Source organism: Cinclus cinclus, chromosome 6 (assembly GCF_963662255.1).
Source record: "Cinclus cinclus chromosome 6, bCinCin1.1, whole genome shotgun sequence".
Lineage (NCBI taxonomy): Eukaryota > Metazoa > Chordata > Aves > Passeriformes > Cinclidae > Cinclus > Cinclus cinclus.
Window position 1 is genome coordinate 5,037,269 of NC_085051.1, and position 23,551 is coordinate 5,060,819.

Below are 23,551 nucleotides of genomic sequence, written 5' to 3' on the forward strand. Positions count from 1 at the left end.
ATGAGCCCGGCGATTCAGAAAGTGGAAGCTTTGCACGAGGGCCATTTCGTCTGCGTGAAGTGGGAGGACGGAAATGAGAGCAGCTACCCCTGCGTCTGGCTGCGGGACAACTGCCAGTGTCCGCTCTGCTTCCTGCCCTCCGCTGGAGCGCGCAGGCTGCTCTTCGAGGATCTGGATGTGAACATCGTGGCGAAGCAGGTTGTTCTGGCAGATTGCAGAAAGGTATTTGAAGCAAATCATCATTCACCTTCTCGTAAAACTTATCTAACAATGCTTATTAATCTAAAATCGAGACAATTCCACGTTATACTCTAATCACAGTTCGTTTATTTGCAAACCTTACCAGCTATTTGCAAAAACTTTTTAGGAAGAATCACAATTTTGGGAAACTCAGATCTTTGCACCTTCATATGACACTTCGCTTTATAGTTATGTTATGCAGAGGCTGCATAAACCCAGGCTTCAGCTTTTGTAATATAATAATGCTTTTAAAAGTTCTACCATATGCTTCATCACTAGTTGTTGAAAATACAGACATCTCTTGCACATTTAATTACACTTAGACTTTTTACTCTCTTTGTTCTTTAAGTAAATGGCCTGAAAATCTGAAAAACAAATGGCAAAATGATGATGACCTGAATCCCTAACAAAAATCAGCTTATTAGCAACTTTTCAATGTAAAATAACTTTCATCTTGGAGTGAACACTCAAACCAAAGTTGAATCCAATAATCAGAATTGGACTAATGTCTGTATCCCTATCTACTTATCTACATTAACATTTCTTCCTAAAAAATGGAAGGTTATTGAGCAAGAGAGGATAAGAGCTGCCCTCCTTATGGATTTCAATCTTTCCCGATACATAAAAACCTGTATTATTTAGATTTTTTTGTTTTATTAAAAGCAGTACATGGCTCCTTTGGCAAACTCATTCCCTTCATTTTGTACTTAAAGGTGTTTTAAACATACTGAACATCCAGCAGTCAATCCTAGGTCAGAGGGGGCAGCCTCGCTGCAGGGGCAGTTTGCAGAGTCAGTTTGCTGACTCATGTGCAGGTGTCTCAGCCACAGGGTAAGGGTCTCTGGTGAGGAATTCTGAGCTCCCAAGTTGATTGTGGACAAAAATAATGCAATGTAAAATCATTATTTGATTAGGCAAATTAGGAGTTGTCTGCTTCCACTTAGAAACTGATGAAAGCACGGCACTAATACTGAAATGATAGTGTTTTACTATCATATGATTGAGCAGAGTCATGTGAATTGGGAATTGATACCTACTCATCCGTGTTAAAAATTCAGTTGAGGGTCTGTGCTGGAGCTCTTTCAGTTCATGACAAGCAAAGCCATATGCTTTCTTTCCATGTGTTTTTTTTTTTTCAGGAATTGGAAAACCCAACACTTTTTAAAAATTTATTTGATAGAGGGAAGACTTCAAAAGTAGGAGGTGGATTTCTCTCCTAGCACAAGGTCCTTGTCTGTCTCACTCTTTTTCTTTTCTCACAACCTGACAGTGTTTTGCAAGATGTTTTCACTCTTCTGAGTTGGGGTGAAGTGCTCTCCCCAGTGATACGTGCCAGTTTTTACAATTTCCTTCTTTCTATTAAGTGCAGCTCCCACAGTGGAAACAGTCCACACAAACCAGCAAATTAGGTCATGGGTTGAAATGAAAATGAACATTTATAAAAAGTGTCAGAATTTGAATCGTGTCCAGGTTGGATTTTCATTACTTGTTTGCTATCATGCTTCAGGAAAAGTTTAACTCTGATATTATTGATCTAAATATTACAATTTCTGCTGTTTCTAAGGGATTTTGTTGTTCTAGATGATGTTTTTCAAATGTATCTTTTCTGAACTCACCTTTTGCTTTGTTTTGAAAGATCTCTATTACATGGCCTGATGAACACACAAGTGAATATGAAGCTGAGTGGTTGAAAAAACGATGCTTCTCCGAAGAAGCCAGAGCTGTAATGCGAGCAGATTTATTTTTACCAGGTAGGAATTCAATCTATGTCTGCCATGCTTATGTCAAATGCAAATGGCACTGACAGTCCTGGTTAGAGGTGCCTGTGTGAGCACCAGGTCTGCCCAGCTGAAGCAGTGGCAACAACCCTTGGTACCCAGTGCCAGGCTGTGCATGCATGACAGGGACCCATGGTTATCTTTTCCCTCTTCTACCTTTTCTGCCTGAGAGAAGTGCATCTAATTGGGCTGAATTTACTTTCCTGAAAGCCTTTTCTTTCCAGAAAATATTAGTAGGTCTCACAAATGAGCCATGGACCAGCAGTGGTCTGTGACTATGCAAGTGTGTGAGTGCTATTTAAAGTATTTAGATTTTTCTATTTTTTTCTAAAAAGAAAGGTTATTTGGAATTGCAAGGGAGTTACAACTGAATTTTCTTCCCCATTTTCATGGCCTTCTTGTTAAAAAGTAAATGTGTAGCATAGCAGTGTGTGGTGCTGAAGTTCAGGTTGTGTTTGCTTTGCTTCTTGTGCATGTTTTAGTGGTAGACTGTCTTTTGATCATGAAGGATTTTGTACAACTGACTTTGTAACATTTACCCTGTACAAATCACTTACCCTTTTAAGTGAATAATTATAAACCCACTAGTTTTTGGCATGATGCATATCATCATTACTTTGACAGCTTTTCAGACTGAGCATGAAAGTGTGAAAGCTTGCAAGATGCCTGCAATTGCTCCTGACAGTGTTCCTGTGAGATCTGCTGTTGCAGAGAGCTGTGCATCTGTATTCAGAGTTAAGACAGTATCTGTTAAAGTAGGACATTACAGGTCAAAACTTAAATGATCAGAAATATTTCCATTTATTTCAGTGGATATAATAGACTCTTCATGGTTCAGAATGGAACTATTTTCCCCTGGTAATATAAAAATTTGTATCTACTTTAATTTTGGCAAAAATAAATGGGTTTGTTTACTATTTTGAAGGGTTTGGCATGCTTCCAGACTGAATATGGTGAAGATACAAACCTATTCAGGGAAACTAGACTTGATTTTTCAGATGGTAAGAACTTTTATTTGTGAAAATAAGTATACTATGAAAGCTAGCAGGATGTTCTGTAGTCTTTGAAGGGATCAATGTAAACTGAACATTGCTTTAACAAATACCCAGACAAAATAATCTAGATCTCAAGTTGTGTTCATTGGCAAGGGTATTAATTACTGAGATTTCAAGAATTCAGATATAATGCTACTTTTTTCACCTATTATGAAGTGTTAACTGGTTGTGATTTGCCTTTCATATGCATGCATTTGCACAGTAATCGCTCTTGGCATGTAAATACAGTGCATGTCTTGGAAGCCAGTTCTCTGCTCTGCCATTGCTCTTCTCCGTTGGAACCATCTAGGTAAAAATATACACCAAGGATCTGTTTCATTCTTTGGGCAGTGTTTTTTCAAATTCTGTTTCACACGGTCTGTCTGAAGAAATAAGTGTATAAACATTACAGCAATTAACTGGCTTTTTTTAGTGGTGTCATTCAGCTCTTCCTTATATTCTCAGACAAGACCTGGCACATTATGACTGACACCTTCTTGCAGTTTTTTCCAGGTTTCAGTTGCAAAAAAAAAGCTGCAGCCTGTGAGTTTGTTTGCTGGCTGTTTAAGATCTGTTTTTTGTTGTGTATTGTGTTAAGTTTACATACACTTCCTTGTGGTGATTGGAGATGCACACTGCAAATTACATGCCCTTAAGTAGCTAATCATACCCCAGTAGTACAGCAATGATACAAAATGCCAGCCCTGCATGCTGATTCAACAAAGAGAAACCCAAGCTCTCCAGACTGCTGTAGTTAAAGGTTAACCTGCCCTGCTGACATTATCACAGCTGTGGCTAACTTTTTCTTTTTTGCAAGTGGTTATTTGCTTTTAGTGGTGTTCTTTTAAAAAATGTTTTTCCATTATAGTTTCTGATTCAAAAAACGTAGATGTCAGACATTTTGTCAAACCCAAAAAGAAGAGTAAGTCAGATTTTCAGTGCATGATGAAGTGACTATAAATAACTCTATGGAAGTATGTCAAGATTTCCCTTTTAAAACATTGCCAGGTCCTATCCATACAATACACAAAATCAAAATCTGCTGTTTGAGTATATCAAGGTTAATTTCAGCCCAGCTTACAAGATGCTTCCAAAAGAACAGCAAAAGAGCCATATTCTACTTCTTCAGCTGTGGTGCCTCAAAGATACTCTCTTTTTCTTTCTGATTACTTGAGTTCTACCCAGCAGATGTCACAGGAATGATTTACCATGTCTGTAATTCAGATGCAGTAGAGGATGCCTGTGAGAGACACAAAGTAAGCCAGTGTCCTGTATTAACTGTGTTTGCTGAGGCTCGTTTTCCAACATGCTGGCATACCACAAACAGGATGGGACTTGGGGGTTTGGGGAGGTGGGGGTGGAAATTAAATAACATCTGATATTTTCCTATTGGATGGAAGAGAAGATTCTGCCGAGCTAGTCTGTAGTGGTACTTAATATTTTTAACCTTAGGTTAGGTTAAGGTTTTAACAGCAGTTTAAAGGTTTCAGATGATGATAGTTCTTTAAAATGTCATATTATGATGTTGGAGATATACATCCAGCTCCACAAAAGTTTGAATCAGGATTTTAACAGCATCAATGGTGTTTTCGGTTTCTCTGCTAGGTCCTGAGAGATAATAATTTTAGGAGGATTAAGTTAAAAGTAGTTTTGTTACTTTAAAAGTTTGGTCATTTGAATTTATCCTGCAGTAGTAACTAATAAGAGTGTAATGACATGAGTTAGGCTGCACATATACATAACTCACCATACACTTGGTGTTCAAAAAACATTAAAATACATGCTGTAGGTGAAATAATTTTAGATGAAGTAATTTACTCTAATGTTATCTAGACTTTCTTATGTTACTCCAGAAGACTTTGATCAGCATTTTCCCAGCTTGTGTAGTAAGTGCTGGATTATTCCTAGTGCTGGTGCATGCACACCATCTGCAGGTACTGAGCAAAGGGCATCTTCTCATTTTGTGCAAACTCTAATGTAGTTAGGACTAACCTGGTATCATCAAGAAACAGGATTTTTGTTTTCTCTTTCTTTTTCCTCCCAAATTTTTGTTCTGAAGTTATTGAAAGAGGCATTAATTCTTTCAGAAATGTTTCATTCTTCCCATTTTGAAAAGCACATAGATCTGGGGTTTTGTCTATGGTCTGGGCCATCCCTTCCCTCAGCACCTTTTGCTCCAGACAGCCTTCATGAAATAGAAAAGACCCACTGCTTCCCTGGAGGGAGTTGCCCAGAGAAGGTGTGGATGCCCAGTCCATGGGAGTGTTCAAGGGCAGGTTGGATGGAGCTTGGAGCAACCTGTTCTAGTGGTCTACTCCCTGCCCATGGGTGGATGATGGAAATCAGCTGATCTTCAAGGTTCCTTCCAACCCAAACCATTCTGTGATTCTAGATTCTGTGATAAGCAGTATAAATACAAGGGAGAAAATAATTACCAATGGTGCTTTCTAGCAAGGCAGCTTAATGAAAGTTATCTCTTGACCTAAGGTTCCTTTGCACTGGAAACTTCTGGTAGTTTCAGGTTAGATGTACTAAGGGGGCTTACAGGTGCAATTTGTTACAATAAAATCACTACCAGCTCCATGAAGCAGTTTTCTTTCAGCTGCATGGGCAGCCATTTTTCTTGCCTTTAAAACCTGTACTATTTTAAAATCCCTATGAATGAACAAATAAAAGACCAAGATGGATTCAGTGGTCCAGGTACATCATACAGTATTTTTGGACATTCTTTGGGATTCTATTAACTGCAAAAGAAAATTGCTATTATTTGTAGGAAATGTGACCCACAGCTGTAGCTTCCAGTGTCTTCTGCCAGTAATACAGAGAAATTAAATGGAAGTTAACTGCACTGTCAGGCTCCAGAAAGTGTCCTGGTGAGAAACTGTGGTTTGGGCTTTATGATTAGTATCCTGCCTTTTTCCTTTCTACACTACTGCTCCCTTGAGCTCTTGGCTGATTAGACTAGAGCCATTAAAATTCAGGTGATATTGGTTTCAGGGCTCTTTAGCAAAATTTGTCCGGGTAGCATTAATTTGAGGGGAAAAAATAAAGGTTGAATGGAGAGGGGTGGAAACCTTTTATTATTTTAACTAAGTGACCTTGGCCTATGATACTGAGCTCAAAATGAAGAATTGTGGGGCTTAGTTGCTATTATGTGGTTTTGCCTGCACTATTGAATTGCTACAGCACTGTCTTTTAGTGAAAGATATCAATATGATTTTGGCATATGTTTCTGAAAATCCTAAAATATATGTAATGAGAAATTTTAGACAGATGGTGACCAAAGTGGTGCTTCCTACTAGCTTCTCCGCAGAGACAAATTACTCTATTGGAGTTCTTTTCCTGTCACATTGCATATTGCAGCTGGTTTAAAGTTGCAGTCTGAAACCCAACCAGCCTGTAAGCAGGCAGGTACCTGGGTGAGCAATGCTAAGATGGATTTGAATAAATACAGAGAATCCCAGCCAATCTATTGGACCCTAAGTGCAGATGTATCATTGGCCAAGGAAATGAGTGACTGAGATTGTAACCAATCACACACATATACCTGTGAAATTAAATCTCTCTATTTAAGGAGAGTTGACAAGAATAAAGTGCTTAGTCTTCCGTCACATGAAACACAGAGAGTTGTGTTTTTTGTCTCCGACCTGGCACCAGTCAATGTCACATTTTCCTAAATCTCCTGTATGCTACAGGTAAGATATGGACATTATGCTTTTCACTGCTCTAGGGGTTTGATTTCTTTTAGTCTTTGTTGAAACTTTCATCAGATACTGCCGTAGGAAACCTCAGGTCAAATAGTTAAGTCTTACCAAAGTTAAAAGTAAATGAAACATACCTAGTGAGAGTGGCAAGGGAGCACCAGTGGTAGAGTTCCTCCAGCTGTGCTCTGGGATCATAGAATTACAGAACAGTTTGGGTTGGAAGGGAACCTTGAAGATCATCTTGTTCCAAGCTCCCTGCCATGGGCACCTTCAACTAGACCAGGTTCCTCAAAGCCTTATCAGACCTGGCCTTGAACACTTCAACACGTTCCCTGGGCAGCCTGTTCCAGTGCCTCACCACCCACAGTTAAGTCACCCTGAAGCCTTCTTTTTTCAGACTGAACAATCCCAATTTTCTCAGCTTTTCTTTATATGAGAGGTACTCCAACCGTCTAATCAACTTGGTGGCCTCCTCTGGACTCACTGCATGTTATGGATCGAGTGAGAGCTTTAGACAAGCCCTGCCTTAGGCTTAGATTTTTGACAGCAACTCAACTTCAGGTGACTGCCTAAATTGCTCTGGTTTCCAAGTTCTTAAGAATGGCCAATTAGGTCTATTATAAAATGAGTTATTTATTGAATAGACAGAAAATCAACAGACAAAAGCCTCAGAGTTACTTGCTGACAGCAATCAACAAAGAGACAGGACCCCCACTTGCACAACGAAGAGACGAGACCCTCCTTTGATGCAACCATGAAGCCAATTTATTGATTTCACACATCAATATATACCTTTTCAACTATTGCTAAAAATAGCACAACCACACGATTGGTGTTTCTGAGGAACATTAATTAATCAGCTCTGCACAGACCCTCTGCACAGACCCGTGCAGAACAGCATAGGCACATATGGTCATGCATGGTTCATCTTAAACAAAGCACACCAAGCACACCTTTTGCTTCCCCACTCAGGCTTCTGCCTCGGCTTGCCAGGGCTTGTGGCCCACCAAACTTAGTATATCCACTTCAGTCATGAGCTGAGCAGTGCTCTGATTCCTGCTCTCCTGCTGTATTTCTACATCTCCCCCTTTCCTTTCTAATAGCAAAATCATCTCCATAGATTTGTTTATCAATTTTTGAACACGTTGAAAAATGCTTGGCAAGCAAATCATCAAAAGCAACAGTACAGCTAAAACATAAATTCCTGTTTTCAGTAAGATTTTGAGCCAGCCAGGGTATTTTCAAGGGGGTTGATGTTGGAATTTTTCTGAAGCAATATAAAGCCCTGCTTGGGTTACAGCGTCTACAACAAGGGCAAAGGCTTCCTCCATGACTTCTTTTTTTTCCACTGCAATAAGAATGTCATCCATATAATAATATAACAAGGAAGAAGACATTTTTTGGCAAAGGGGGCTAAGGACCTTTGCAACAAACCACTGACAAATGGTAGGACTCTTTTTCATTCCTTGGGGAGAACAAGCCAGTGATATCTTTGCAAGGGTGCTTGCATATTAGTGCTTGGAACAGTAAAGACAAATTTAGGAGCATCATCAGGGTGCAAAGGAATGTCAAAAAGCAATCCTTTAAATCGATGACTGTTGAATGCCAATTTCGAGGGATCATGGTAGGAGAGGGGAGTCCAGGCTGCAGGGCTCTCATGTCTTCCATCACAGAATTAATTTTGCAGAAGTCTTGGAGCAAGTGCCACTTTCCAGTTGGTTTTTTAATAACAAACACAGGTGAATTCCAAGGACGGGTGGAATATGCCCTTTTTGTAGTTCTCCTTGGACAAGTTCAGTGAGTGCACACAATTTAACCAGTGACAGGGGCCACTGAGCCACTCAAATAGGTGTATCAGTTTTCCAGGTTAGTTTCAGGGTGACATGCACCTCAGTGGCCCCATATCAAAAATCCAACTGGATTTTGAGACCCCATTGAGAGAGTATGTCTCATCCCCATAACACCATGGGTACAGGCAAAACAAATGGCTTTACAGAAGCTATGTGACCTTCCAGTCCTTTCACTTGAACGCCATGGTGACTTTGGTAGCTGTGATGGTCCCCCCAGTCCCAGTGAGGGCTTGGGGTACCTCTGTAAGGATCCAAGTGAGGGGCCATTTGGCCTGAGAGATAACAGTCACATCTGCTCCAGTATCTAGGGTAGCAGTGAGAGTTATCTGTTGTCCCTGTAACAACAGGGTGCCATTGCAAGTGGGACATTTCTTAGAAATTGTTTGTACCCACAATATTTGTGGGGTCCCCGTAGAACTAGGTCCTCCCACCCCCTCTCTGTGTTCCCCTGCAGTAGGTGTCAGATCATTTGAAAAGGAAATCTGCTGTGCAATATGGGTTCTCTGAGGGACACTACAGGGTGGAAAAGGAGTCCGAGCCATAATTTTAATTTCCCCAACAAAGTCTGAGTCTATAATTTCTGGAATAACAAAAAGTCCAAAAAGGAGCTTGAAGATATCCCTGTATTAGTAGAGCACTTTTTCCAGGCTCTGGTGGTCCAAAAATTCCTGTAGGGAATAAATGAACAAAAGAATGAAGTAAAGTTACTGTGTCTGAGGTTGCCAGGTCCAGTCTGATGCTGCCTGTAGTTGCTGGGTGAAGATTTGTGGAGACCCTTCGTTGGGCACCTGCAAAGGTGGCATCTGTGGTGACAGCTGAGGTATTGGTGTCGGGGTGCCTGCGCTGTGATTCCAGTTTCCCTGGATCAGGCAACCTTCAGACTCATCCCTAGAGTGACACTGCCTGGCGAAATGGTGACTCTTACAGCCACTTACTGCAGACACAAAGCAGAAAGTTTAGGTTCATCTCCTCTTGGAGCTAAGCAGTCTTTTTTAAGGTCGCTGGGTTTGCCACAGTTAAATTCCCGGAGTCACAGAGGGACTATTGTTGGCTGCCAAGGCCACAGCCGTGGCATCATATTAATGTTTTATTATCCCAGTGCAGTTACATACTTCAATCATTTCAGTCAAGGTCAGATTTTGGTTTAGTAAGGACTTAAGAAGTTTTTTTACAGTCTGTGTTTGCATTTTCAATAGCAAATTTTAAAAGCAAAATTTCCCATGTGGCTGGGTTATCAATTTGATGCTCGAGTGCTTGCATAAGGCAGTCAATAAACTGCATGTATGGCTATTTGGCTTCTTGAGTGATGGATGTGAAAGCCTTTTGAGGTTTTTGTGCAGTAGGGACCTTAAGGAATGCCAGCCAAGCTGCTTCTCAGGCCCCCTCAAGAGTATCTCTTGGGCAGTCTCGGGTTTGGGCAGCAGGATTTATATATGGCCCTGTTCCCATAAGTTGTCTAGCTGTAAGATTTATTAGCTTTCAATTAGGATGACCCATAAAATACATAATAAGTTCTGCAGTCTTTTTTCCCCACTCCTTTTCCCATAAGGCATATTGGGTAGGAGTTAACAATAGCTGAGCCAATGATCTTAAATTATGCAGTGTCATTATATGGACAGCAGGCACAGAATCTAGCAAGCTCACAAATATGGAGAGCCAATTCCGTGCTCCATGAGTGTTCACCAGAGCTCTTTAATCACTGGAAAGGACAGCGGCTCCCATCGGGCCGTTGTTTGCTTTCGTGTTCCCGAGTATATTAAAGGAGCCACAATTCTTCCAGCAATTCCAATTCCACCTCCCTTAACGCCTGTTGTTTTAAGAGAACCCAGTGATTGTGCGGGTCCGGGATATAAGTTTGGCTCTTTTTCAGGGTCAATAAATCTGGGATCAAGGGGAGTCATCTTCCTTGTCTTCCTCGCTGTCCTCAGGGCAGTAGCCAGCGGCAAATGGCCCTGGAGATTGCAGCGGACCCCTTTCCCTTTCACTCATGAGGGGGTGCCCTGGGCTGCAGCAGAGGCAGTTTCTTTAGACTTTAAAGTGCACAGAAACTTTGCCGTGGAGGGAGGACAGGTATCTGCTTTATCTTTAGCATGGGATATTTCTTGGGCTGTCAGGATTGCAAAAATGACCTGCCAAGAAGGGAGCATTTCTGCAGCCACTTTGTCTCCCTTCATTGCCAAATCCCACAGTTTAATTCCCACCTTGCCCTACAGATCTGTTGTAAAGACCGTGGACTCTGTGGCTCCCAGTAACTTAACAGATACCCATTTTAATAAGATTTTTAAGTCATGGGAAGGCAAAGATTTGCCATGCTGCTGGAGCAGCTTAGTAATAAGTCCAAATACATCTCTTTCTTGGTCAGACATTCCCCGACCCATATCGTCCCCCATGGCGCTCACCTCCTTAATCCAGGAAGGGTAGGTAGTAAAGTCTCCAGCCAGCTTTCCTGCTTCCTTCAGCAGTGCTTCAGTTCTGCAGACCCTGCTGCACAGTAAGGCAGCCATCTCCTCATACTGAGGGCACCATTTAACAGCGATCAACAAAGAGACAGGACCCCGACTTGCATAACGAAGAGACGAGACCCTCCTTTGATGCAACCATGAAGCCAATTTATTGATTTCACACATCAATATATACCTTTTCAACTATTGCTAAAAATAGCACAACCACACGATTGGTGTTTCGGAGGAACATTAATTAATCAGCTCTGCACAGACCCTCTGCACAGACCCGTGCAGAACAGCATAGGCACATATGGTCATGCATGGTTCATCTTAAACAAAGCACACCAAGCACACTTTTTGCTTCCCCACTCAGACTTCTGCCTCGGCTTGCCAGGGCTTGTGGCCCACCAAACTTAGTATATCCACTTCAGTCATGAGCTGAGCAGTGCTCTGATCCCTGCTCTCCTGCTGTATTTCTACAATTTACTACACAGTATAAAACAAAAGAACTAGTAGATTACATAAAACAGTGCACAACATAAAGGTGCCTGTATTATATCTATATATTATATATAGCAAAGAAATGGTATAGATTAAGTGTCAATGTAACTTACCACTGAGGTGTCAATATCGTACACAGAGTCCTTTCACTCAACCCTCAAGAGAGGAACCACAAAGCAGGCATCCCAAACTTTGGTGAGAAGACCCCATACATTTCCAGGGAATACTCAGGAGACTTTTGCATTGTGAATGAGTGGTGTAGCTTTTAGAGTTTGTAAAGTGGGGTGTCTGTCAGTCAGTAATTCCAACTTGTCCTTCCACATCTTTTCCAACATCTGCTTCCACAGCAACATGTTTATTGTCAACTGGGAATGGTAATCCCATGGTGCCAAAGTAACTCATTAACTCAAAACAAGCTGTCCTGACAGAGTTATTTCACCAAATTAGCAAATTTATGTGAGAGGCTAGATGCCCTGAGTTGTTGCATCAGCTGACAAGCTCTTAAGGGCAGGGGACATGCCGTGCTGTATTCCAACAGGTCAATGTCCTTCATGTGTTGGAGACCCCAGAGCTGGATGCAGTACTCCAGGTGGTGTCTCTGCAGAGCAGAGAGGCAGAAGATGAATGGGCAGGAAAAGTGTTTCATGAGCACAGGCAGGGGAACCTGCAATAGATGGCCTTGGGTTTTGAGAAGCTTCTTCACAGTGCTGGGCATAGACTGCCATGGTCCCAAACCATGAGTTTAATCTCAAGTAACCCTCACAGGCTAATTAGTTGAACTCAGGTAACCCCAGCACAGTCCCAACCAATGAGTTTGACCTCAAGTGACCCCAAAGGCTAAGTGGTTGACCTCACATGACCCCATCATTGTCCGAACTCATTAATTTAATCTCAAGTAACCTTGCAGGCTAATTGGTTGAACCCAGGTAACACCATCATGGTCCCAAGTGATGGGTTTGAAGTCAAGTAGCCCTGTGGGTTGACCTATGGGGGATGTCTCAGGGTGCTCCATGGGTTTTCACCCTTGACAAGAAACTTCCAAAGCAATCATATTTTCACTCTTGTGGCTTACCAGTAGAGACAGAATAATGAATACACACGTTTCTGATGCGCTGCTAGAAAAAATATTCCTTTCAAACTGTCCTTTCATTCAACTTCTGACCTAAAATTTTGATACTGCAGTGTCTTGCTGAATTTCATCATAAGTCTGCTTGTCATCTGTGCAAACTCAGGGACTCCATTCGAGATGGTTTGCAGGACTGAGGAACATTCACAAATACATAGAAATCCCACTAACTTCCTGCTTTGTCTGTGTCCTGAGTTTTGATGCTAAAACAGCTAATAATTTGTTTCTCTATTTCTTCCCTTTTAGAACGCCAGTACTGGGGCTCAGACCTTCAACTTCCCAAAATACCTTTTCAAGAAATCATGGGCAATGACGAAAGTGCCTACAAGTGGCTGTGCATGCTAAAGAAAGTAGGAATTGTTCTACTGACAGGAGCTGCCACAAGACAGGGAGAATTGATTAGACTTGGCCAAAGGATTGGGTTCCTGCGTCTCACATTTTATGGGTGAGTTTGTTTTATAGTACCTTTTTTTTGCCAGTGTTGTAATCACCTCTAATGTTCTTCATCTAAGTTTGCTGAATATATTTTGTGGATTAATATAAAGCAAGGTGTATGATTTTTCTCTATATATTAGAAAATTTGGCATCAAGTTTATATACTGCATAAGAGAATTGCTTTGCTGTCACAGGTAGGATATGTAAAGAAGAGCAGCAGTAACATTAAATGATGAGAGAAAGACAAGTACATGAAAACAAATGTTGTCAAATATAGAGTAAGGGTGAGATAGAATTACTTATCTATGCCATGAAACAAAACCAAAAATCCCTGATCCATCCTGTTCTGAACAGAGGAAGTTATCTGTTCTGAAACTTCTGCCTAGTCTGATTTTGAGTCACAGATGTAGGTAAGACTTAGATAATGGTATCGTGGCCCACATCACCAAGAAGATGGGCTGAGTACCTATTTCCCTGCTTTCAACAGAGTACTGGAGCTCTGGAAAGCTAAAGCAAATCCCAACAACTGGAATTCAGCTTGAAGGAGCACAAGCAGGCACTTGTAAATTATCCTTTTGATATGATGCCAAGAACTGGCAAACTAAAGCTCTCCCTCTGCAAGTGTCTACAAAATTAGCAGACAAATGATGATGTCAACTCACATCTTGCTGAGCTGAATCAGTCACCTCCATCTAAAAAGAGGTCACATCTCCATTTAAGAAGAAATGTTTGTAGCTAATACTTAAAATAATTTTCACCTCTGAAACAGAAGTTGATTTCTTACTGGCATCCAGTTCTAGGGTGGCTTTTGCAAATGTAAGAGAATAGTAACTTTGGGTAATTTCCCTGCTATTTCACTGGAAGCCAAATACATGGCCTACAAAATATGATAAATAAAAGGAAAAACTTGGAATTGGAAAACTTGCCAAATTAAACATCACCTCAACAGAACCCTGAATTTTAAACTGAAATGTAACAGCAATGACTATGATTTTAACACACAAAAGAAAAAATACTTTCTTCTTGTCTAGATGTCTACTTGGTGTGACCTCCCTTAAAATGTCATTACTGTAAAAAGTGGAAACCTTCTCTGTATCAGCCATGTAACAACATCAAGAGTTTCCAAAAGCTTTTTAAATTAACCTTTTTCTTTCCATTATGGAGACCCTACTGCATTAATGAAGACTCCAGTCATATCACAGTTCACTTCTCCAACTTCTCATGCTGTAGACCTTTTGTTCCTCCTCTGTTCTGAAGCCTTGTCCAGTGTGTGGTGTGGTAGGAAGGCCTTCCTTTGGGGCTCCAGCACTCCCATGAAAACAGACAATCCATCAGGATCACCTGGAGGTCTTCAGCAGCAGGGGAAGGCCATGTGTCCCAGATCTCATATGTATGAGACACAGACTTTTAATGAAGTGTAAGACCAAATTATTCAAATGTGGCTTCAGTTCCTAGTGCTGTACTTTTGCAGGACTAAGGATGTAACAGACACCCTGTTTTTCTGCTGATGAAGACTGAACCCATGCTGCTATCTAATGCCAAAAAATTGCTACACCTGCTTGGTGCCAATCTTCCTACTCTATTAAACAGCCTGGACTTGAGGCTTTGAAGTCTGATCTGGAAATTTGAAATCTGATCCTAATTATTAAACCATAAACTATTCCAACCCACTTTGCTCTCCTTAAGGTCTAAGAGTCCTCGGACATACCATTACTACCTGTGCACCCAAAATGGTCAAGTTGATGCTTCAGTTCAGTTGAGACTTAGACAAAGTAAGGTTGATTTTTCCATTTTCAGTGCTGAGCTCTCTATTAGCATCTTTAACTTCAAGCCAGTAACTTGGGCTTTGACCAAAGTTCCCTATGTGGAAGGAAAGCTACTGCAGAGCAGTTTCCCTTACAAATCCTGATAGTACAAAAGCAATGACTGCTTTTACAAAAGCTTATGATGACTCTATAAAGTGTTATTTATCACTCCAGAAATGTTATGTGTTTCATATAAATGAGACAATTAAAATGTGTTAAATTGTTTTAAAACCATCAAGTGACACCACAGCCTATTACATTAAAGAAGGAGCAAATCTAACTGCCTTCAGCACTAATTACAGGAATTATATAAAGGGGCTAGTTTTTGGCTGTCAAACTGTGGTTAAAATTATCATACTTGAGTACTGAGGGCATGTGATTATGAATATGTGCTGTTACTCAAGCAATGTACTGATGAATATGTGCCATACCAAATAATAAAATCTATTTCTCCTAGGCAGTTAAACATGTTTGCAAATATTCAAGGGGGTTTTCCCTCTGGCAGTCGCAGAAATCTAATTTTAGCATTTTGCATAATTTCTATACTAAATACAACTCCTATAACAAAAGCATTTATATACTGTATATAAATAATTTTATCTGTGTGTTCTTTAGCCTATTTTCTTTTTTAACAGTTACTAAGAAGTAAAGCTAGGCGCACACCATCTGGAACATACTTGGTCTATAATATTCCACAAGGGAAAATGAGTTTCAAAATTTCTTTTCAGCCACTTATGTGCACGCAATTATATGGACTCTGTATGGTAAATTACACTTTTCCAGACAAACATCTGGATCCATAACATGCATCTGCTGAGGACTGTCTTCAATCATGTGAACTTTGTGTAAATAAAATCTGTGGTTCTTGGTCTCAAATTCTCCTGCATGGTGTGTCACTCAAAACATATTTTGTCTGTGCAGCAACATAAGGTATATGTCTTTGTCATATAGCTGTGGCTTACTTTTTTCACTGCAGTTGTCAGAAAACTTTTTTACTGAATTGTGCCAAATTCCAAGACAGAAACTACGTAATAAAATAAACAAAGCTAGTTCTCAAAAAGGGTGTCGTAGAAAGGGAAGAAGTTTCAAAGTCTTTCATCAAGACATTTTTCTCCAGAAGCAAGTCTTCAAAGATCCCCCTGTAAAGGTAGTCTATACTTTCTAAAATTGTAAAGCCTTAGAAATAATTTCCGGGGAAAGTTACAGATTTTTACAAATTTTGTATTTCATTGGTAATGTGCTCTATGTGGCAAAGGGAAAATGGAAGGTTGCTAAAAAGCAATGGGCCAGCTTCTACTCACTTATTTCTGAAGCATCAGTACTAAGATGATTTCTACTGGCAGAAGCGTCTTGGTTAGCATCTTCAACTGGCTTTTGCATTCAGCAAAGCTGTCATTCTTCTAGGTACTACCCTGGTGCCAGATGTCCCTTGATATACTGAAGTTTATCTAGTACTGCTGAAATAATCTGTTGGGGTGGAGGTACACTGCTAAATCCTTATTTCCTCATAATGTTACAATATTTCCATGTCCAAAGATTAAATTACTCTTGTAATGTGATTTCACAGTTTCAATGTGTTCTGTCTGGCATGCTGGCTAGATGTTCTAACATGATTTCTCTTTTCCCTTTCATTATAAAGACCAACTTGGCAAGTGCAAGACAAAGCAGATGCTAACAATATAGCTTATACAAATGGGAGACTCTGTTTCCATACTGATTATCCTGTTCTGCAGCATCCACCTGGGGTAAGTTCAATTTACTGACTTTTTCACCCCACAAAAGGGGAAAGGGAAATGTTCCTATAGTGTCAAATATGGTTAGTGATCAGTGGTTCTGAATTTTGTCTGAAAAGAGCAATGTAAAAATACTGATATATTAATTTGTGTGTGATAATCTATATACACATGGGTATGCAATTTTTACAGCATGATGTAAATTCAGCATGTCTCCCATATACCCCATAAATTTTAAATTAAATTCACAAAGTATTGAAAATATTTCCATATGAGAAAACTTTAGGGTCCTTTATATGCTTTGAATACTGTTCTCATTATTTCACAAAAGCTAGGTGTATAAATGCTATAGTCAGGTTGTGACATTTTAGGACTCACCTCTTCAGCTCAGGAGGGGAACAGAGAAAGAAATATGATTAAGATGGTATATTCTGTTTTCTAATAAATGGTACAAGATAAACACTTGTTTGCCCTTTCATAACAGACAAAAAAGCTCCAGGGTCTTTCTGTAAAATTGGATAACCACAGAAAATATGTTTTCACCCAGTCCTTGTCATATCAAAGTGTAATCTACATACTTCACATAATTTCAGAGAAGTGGAAAGTAGTACAAACAGGTACAAAGGAACACAGATAACCCTGGAAAGTTTGCACTATAAAACTTTCCTTTCTGTTATTGTGGAGTGCTCTGTTATTTCTGTAATTGAACAAAAAGCCAATGTGATTTACCTATAGGGAAGTACCAAATACTTCACAATAAGATTATATTTTCATCTTTTAGATACTGTTCATTGATGTGGAGTAAGAATGGAATAGGGGGTTCTTAATCAAGAGCAGATGTGAATTAGCTCATTGTCCTGTCTGTGTCAAAGCTCATGCTCTGATATGAAACATTAGAAAAAGAGAGTAACCTTTCTCATTCAAATGTGCTTATAGGAAATAAAACTAATTAAGTACATTGAAATGTTTTTGAACATTGTCCTGAATGTGCTGTTTTCTTTATATATCTAGTTATTACACAATATTTGAGTTCTTAAGTTGTTGTTCTTAAGCTTGCAACACTAGGCTGGGGACAGAGTGGCTGGACAGTGCCCAGGCAGAAAGGGACCTGGGGGTACTGGTCAGCAGCTGGCTGAACATGAGCCAGCAGTGTGCCCTGGTGGCCAACAAGGCCAATGGCCAATAGCCCCTGGTCTGTATCAGGATTGGTGTGGCCAGCAGGAGCAGGGAGGTGACTCTTCCCCTGTACTCAGCACTGGTGAGGCTGCACCTCGAGTACTCACTCTCTCGAGTTCTGTCCCCTCAGTTTAGGAGGGACATTGAGATGCTTGAGCACATCCAGGTGAGAGCAACAAAGTTGGTGAGGGGTTTGGAACACAAGTCCTATGAGGAATGATTGGAGGAGCTGGGGTTGTTTAGCCTGGAGAAAAGGAGAAGAGATAAGGGGAGACCTTATCACTCTACAGCTACCTGAAAGGTGTTTGTAGTCAGGTGAGGGTCAGTCTCTCTCACCAGGCAACAACTGACAGAATGAGAGGACACAGTCTCAAGCTGCACCAAGGGAAATATAGGTTGGATATTAGGAAAAAGTTTTTTACTGAAAGAGTGATGAAATACTGGAATGGTCTGACCAGGGAGGTGGTGGAGTCACCATCCCTGGATGTATTTTAAAAAAGACTGGATGTGGCACTAAGTGCCAGGGTTTAGTTGAGGTGTTAGGGCATGGGGTTGGACTCGATAATCTTGAAGGTCTCTTCCAACCTAGTTATTCTGTGCTTTTGTGATTCTATGATTTATTACAAATATTTAGACATGTTCTTAAAGGATGATGATTAATTTCAGAACTGTCCCATAAAAATCCTGTCTTAGGATTTCCTAGGAGCATAACATAACTTACATTACTGCAGCCCACCTTGGCTGGGCCAAGCTGTGCTTACCTTACACAAGGCCAGCTGTGGCCACAGAAAAAAAAAACAACTTGTTGTCTTGTGCTCCCTTCAGTGGGCCCTTTGCCCTGCCCACAGCTTCAGTTTCCTCCTTCATTACCATCACCAAGGTCTGCAGGTCCAACTGGTAAGGAGAACAAACCCTGTTCTAATCCTCTTTTCCATCCTGAGGGGGTTTTGGTTTGGGTTGAGTTTTTTGGTTGGTGAGTTGTTTGGCTTTTCAGTTTTGTTGCTTATTTGTTTAAGCTTTTTATGTTTGTGGGGTGTTTTTTTGTTAGGGTTTTTCTTGTTGCTGTTTTTTTTTGTTTGTTTGTTTGGTTTTTTTTTTGTGGACTTCGTTTTGGTTGGGGGGTTTTTGTGGGTTTGTTTGTTTGGGAGGGTTGTTGTGGGGTCTTTTGGTTGGTTGGGTTTTTTGTGGTTTTGTTTGTTCATTTGTTTGCTTGCTTTTGGTTGTTGCTGTTGGAGATCTTTTTGTTTGGTTTGGTTATTTTATTCTCCTAGTTGTCTCAGAAATAATTCACCATCATGGAAGGGCCAAGTGACAAAGGTAACAACATTTGATATGACAAATGTATTTTGTGTCATTTGCAGGATGAGCAATTACAGTTTGTGTGATATGTAGAGCCACAGGAAGTTTTACTACTTGTGTGAGCAGCTCATATTTAGACCAGTGCAACCTAGAGCCCAGCTTAGGCTTTTTGCTCCATCTTATACATTGGCAAATTAATTCTAAAGTGAAATGAAACTCTTAATGATACTTTATCACAGAGACAGGCCTTCTCTTATAGCCACTTCTTCCCTTCTATGAGTGGATAATTCACACCAGGTTTTGCTTCTGCAGGACAAACCTAATATGCCTTGTTGAGATATGACTGAAATGCATTTAAAATTTTGTGACTGCCAAAAGACAGACTCAAAGGAAAGAGGCAAGACCTCTTTGTCACGGACTCACAGGTTGCAAGCATTAGAAGATATCCCAAATGGGATGGATTTATGAACATGCTATTTTAATTTTCTGCCTTTGTGATACTGGTGGCAGTGTTGTGAAGCTGCAGTAAATAAGAACTCAGTCTGTCACTGGGGAAAAAAACAACCAAACAACTAGAATAAAAGAACCACAGATGTGAGAGAACTGACACTAATAAACTGTTAAATACACAAGCTAATTATTTTTTAAAGAGCTGTTAATTCATTCCAGGTTCAATTTCTTCACTGTATAAAGCAAACAGCTGCAGGAGGTGAAAGTGAAGTTGTAGATGGATTTCATGTATCCAACAAGCTGAAGAAACAAAATCCTGAGGCATATCAGATCCTGTCCTCTACTGCTGTAGACTATGCTGATGTTGGGGTGGATTACTGTGATTTTGCTATGCACTGTAAACAAAGGATTATAGAGTGAGTAGTTTCAACACCTAAAAAGAAAATCCCGGTAATCTGGTAGATTACCTGTTGGTAAAGAGAAGGTCTGCTCCTGCCACCTTGTGGAAAAACACTGGTTTCATTTGGCCTGAGGTTTTGGTGGGGTTTTTTGTTTGTTTGGTTGGGGTGTTTAGTCTGTTTTTTGGGGAATGTGTGACTTGTTCTGTGCACTGTAGCGCTTACTTGGTTTGGCTACACACAAACAAGAAATGGTGGTAATTAGAGTAACTCCTAGGCAAAGGCAAGGGTTAGCAACAGCCAAATCTTTTACTAAATGCTAGTCAATGTACATATATATCATGCCAAGGAGAGGTCATAATTTGAAACATTTAGATTAAGAATTATATACTATCAAAAGATGAAATGCAAATAATCATATTATTTTCTGATTTTAAAGAAGTGTATGATTTATTAAAAATAAGTTTACAATTAAAGAGTGTATAATATAGATTTTTGAGCAAATTGAGTGTCTACACTTTCTCCTGATTATCCCTTTTCCTAGTTAGGCTTAATTAGAAAAATCCAATCCAATATCAAATTGAATTTTAGTATAGAAACATACTGATATTCCGGCAGAATTCAGTCACTGTTTAATCATGAACTGTTTCAGTAATGACAAAATACATTTGTTTGTCTTTTTTTCATTCTTTTTTTCCCCCTTTCCTTTGTTTCATAGCATAGATTCCAGAGGCCAAGAAATTCGTATCAATTATAATAATGCAACAAGAGACACAGTGTTTGATATACCAGCTGAAAAAGTGAGGCCATTTTATGCAGCTCTAAAGGAATTTAATGATTTATTGAACAGTGAAGAACACAAGTTTACTTTCATGCTGAAACCAGGTCAGTAAGTTTCTTCTCCTCACAACAATTTTTCACATCTTTTCCTGACAGTCAAAATACTTGAACACTGTTAGCAGTAGTACTGAGAGGAACCTTGAGCCTTTCTATCATCTATTTTGTTTCATAAATATTATGCATTCTTACATTCATCTCATAGATTTATTTTGCCATCTTTACTATAAAGAAGAAAAAATGACAGGAGGGAATAGTCTATGTATAGATTAGCCTAAGGTATCTTTATACTAAATCCAAAGCAGCATTTTATGCTACGTACCATATTGGAAACTGATGTACCAATAGCACCATAGATGGGAAATACTATGTGTGATATCATGTGTGGTCTTAATGTCTGTTCTTTTATTCCCCAGCATTAAAATAAAGATATTAGTCTCTCAAGAGATATTAAAAAAGTAAATTCATCAGTGGATCTGACAGCCTTATATACTATGGTACTTATATCCAAAATGTCTGTGAGGAAATTGATCTCTCTCCATTGGAAACACGTAATAAAACAATGTGTAGGACCACATTAATGGAAAAACAAAGTGCCTTACATTACATTAGTGACATCCATTTTGTTGTTTAACATGTTGAAATGGTAGTAGAGGGAATGAGGAGAAGATAAGACAGACTGAGTTTATTTCATTCAAGATTTACCATAATGGTGGCACACAAGGGAGAAAAATTAAATTGGTATTCTAGCACTAATTATGTGATTTCCTACCTTTCAATGTCTTGACTTTGTTCTCATGAAATTCTCTTAACAGGGATAGTATGTATGTGTATAGTAGAAATAGTACTAGACTGATCAAACAAAAAGTATCCTAGTGGCTTTCACCCATTTCATTTATTTCACCTCTCTGGATTTACTGTAGTTGCCTGTCTCCTCAAGGCTTGATTTTCTCAGTATGGACTCCTCTACCACTCTGCTTTTTAACTCCTCATTATACAAAAAATGAAAGAAAAGTCAAAAGGGAACTGGCCTCTCTGGTTGAGAAAGTGTATTGTTGCTGTGTATCTCCAGCTGGGCTCCTTAAAATTGCTGCTCCCTAACTGTTGATATGAATCTACTTCTGTATTTTTTTGAAGGTTATATATGATAACTATAACATTCCAGCTACTGACCTTTGTGCAATCTCTTTATAGGAGACATACTGACATTTGATAATTGGCGTGTGCTTCATGGTCGCCAGGGCTTCCCATCATGTTCAGAAGTGACACGTCACCTGGAAGGTGCCTATGCAGACTGGGATGTCGTCATGTCAAGGCTCAGGCTCCTTAGGAAAAGGGTCCTGAATAGGGATTGAGATTTCTTCTAACTAGAATGAGCAAAACGTGGATTATCTAACCTCAATGACAACAGCAATATTAAAAAAAAAAGTCTTCTTTTCAGAAACTAACATCACTTTTGACAAGGGCTTGTCATAGAACCAAGAGAATGGCTTTAAACTGACAGAGGGTAGGTTTTGATTAGATATTAGGAAGGCATTCTTTACTGTGAGGGTGCTGAGGTACTGCAGCAAGTTGTTCAGAGAAGCTATGGCTGCTCAGTTCCTGGAAGTGTTCAAGGCCAGGTTGGGCCTGGAGCAACCTGGGGTAGTGAAAGATATCCTTGCTAATTGCAGAGAGGGTGGAATGAGATGGTCTCTAAGGTCCCTTTCAACCCAAACCATTCTATGAGTCTATCATAAATATATTTTTGATTTCTACAAGCTAATAAACTTTTGTTCATAACAAGTTAAGATTTATCTGTGCCCTGGAAATTTATGTGCTTTTTTAAAATCAGTGTGCAAAGTGGCTTGAAAGACTATCACTTTACAGGACTGACTGGGGATCACAATGCCTTCTTTTGCCACCCTCCCTAGAAAGCTTGAAAGGTAAAATAAAAAAAAAAAAAAATTAACCAAATTTTGTTATGAATGACACCTTCCTCTATTTTCAGAGAAGCATTGCATAAATCATAACTAAAATTAACTATCAAAATAATAAAAACACTTCCGTGGTGTTATTTTTAAATACACACCTTTCTAGGTAGGACTCTGCTGTAATACATGATGTCAATGAACAGAGACTGCATTGTTTATATCCCACTGTACATGTTTTAACTATCACAGCCACAAATAATTTTTCTTGTATTTACAAGTCCATAAGCTCAGAAACCATAAACTTACCAAAGAATGCATCATATTAATGCTCCTCTGCATTAGGAAGATAAATCACCCTCAGTGTAGAGGTCACAGAATTCCTATCAGATCTGTACAGGAGACTTTTGAGTAAAGTCAGGAGGAGGATTGCTGATGATGCTTGGTGGCTAGTAACTACAAAGCAGAAGTGACTGTTGACTTTGCATGTGACAGAAATGCAGCAACTGAACCCAAATCCATTTCTGCTACACCTCCAATAGGTCTTTAGGATGTTTTCATCTGTTCTGGATTCTGAATAAAAATTACGCTATCTAGAAATTACTGCAGCCAAAGTAGTGGAGTTCTTTCCCAATATTCAGATGCCAAATTGAAAAAGAATTTCAAAGCACTTGTTTTCATACTCAACAACAGGTCCACTGAGTTTATTTTTCACTATTCTTATAGATGCAGAGTTAACAGGATGCCACTCGCCATGCTGTGGGCTGGATAAAATAACCACTCTTCCACCCTCAAATCATTCTGTTCAACTGTGTATTTTCAAAGTGTTCT

At 39.7% G+C, this 23,551-nt stretch overlaps 1 protein-coding gene across 1 annotated transcript; it reads left to right on the plus strand.

Annotated features, from left to right (window-relative positions):
* On the plus strand, positions 1 to 22,165 carry BBOX1 (gamma-butyrobetaine hydroxylase 1). The gene is made up of 7 exons (XM_062495280.1): positions 1 to 222; positions 1,877 to 1,991; positions 12,924 to 13,122; positions 16,557 to 16,662; positions 19,795 to 19,991; positions 20,692 to 20,858; positions 22,005 to 22,165. The coding sequence occupies exons 1-7, from the start codon at positions 1 to 3 to the stop codon at positions 22,163 to 22,165; spliced, it is 1,167 nt and encodes a 388-aa protein (XP_062351264.1).
* The last annotated feature ends 1,386 nt before the right edge of the window (positions 22,166 to 23,551 follow it).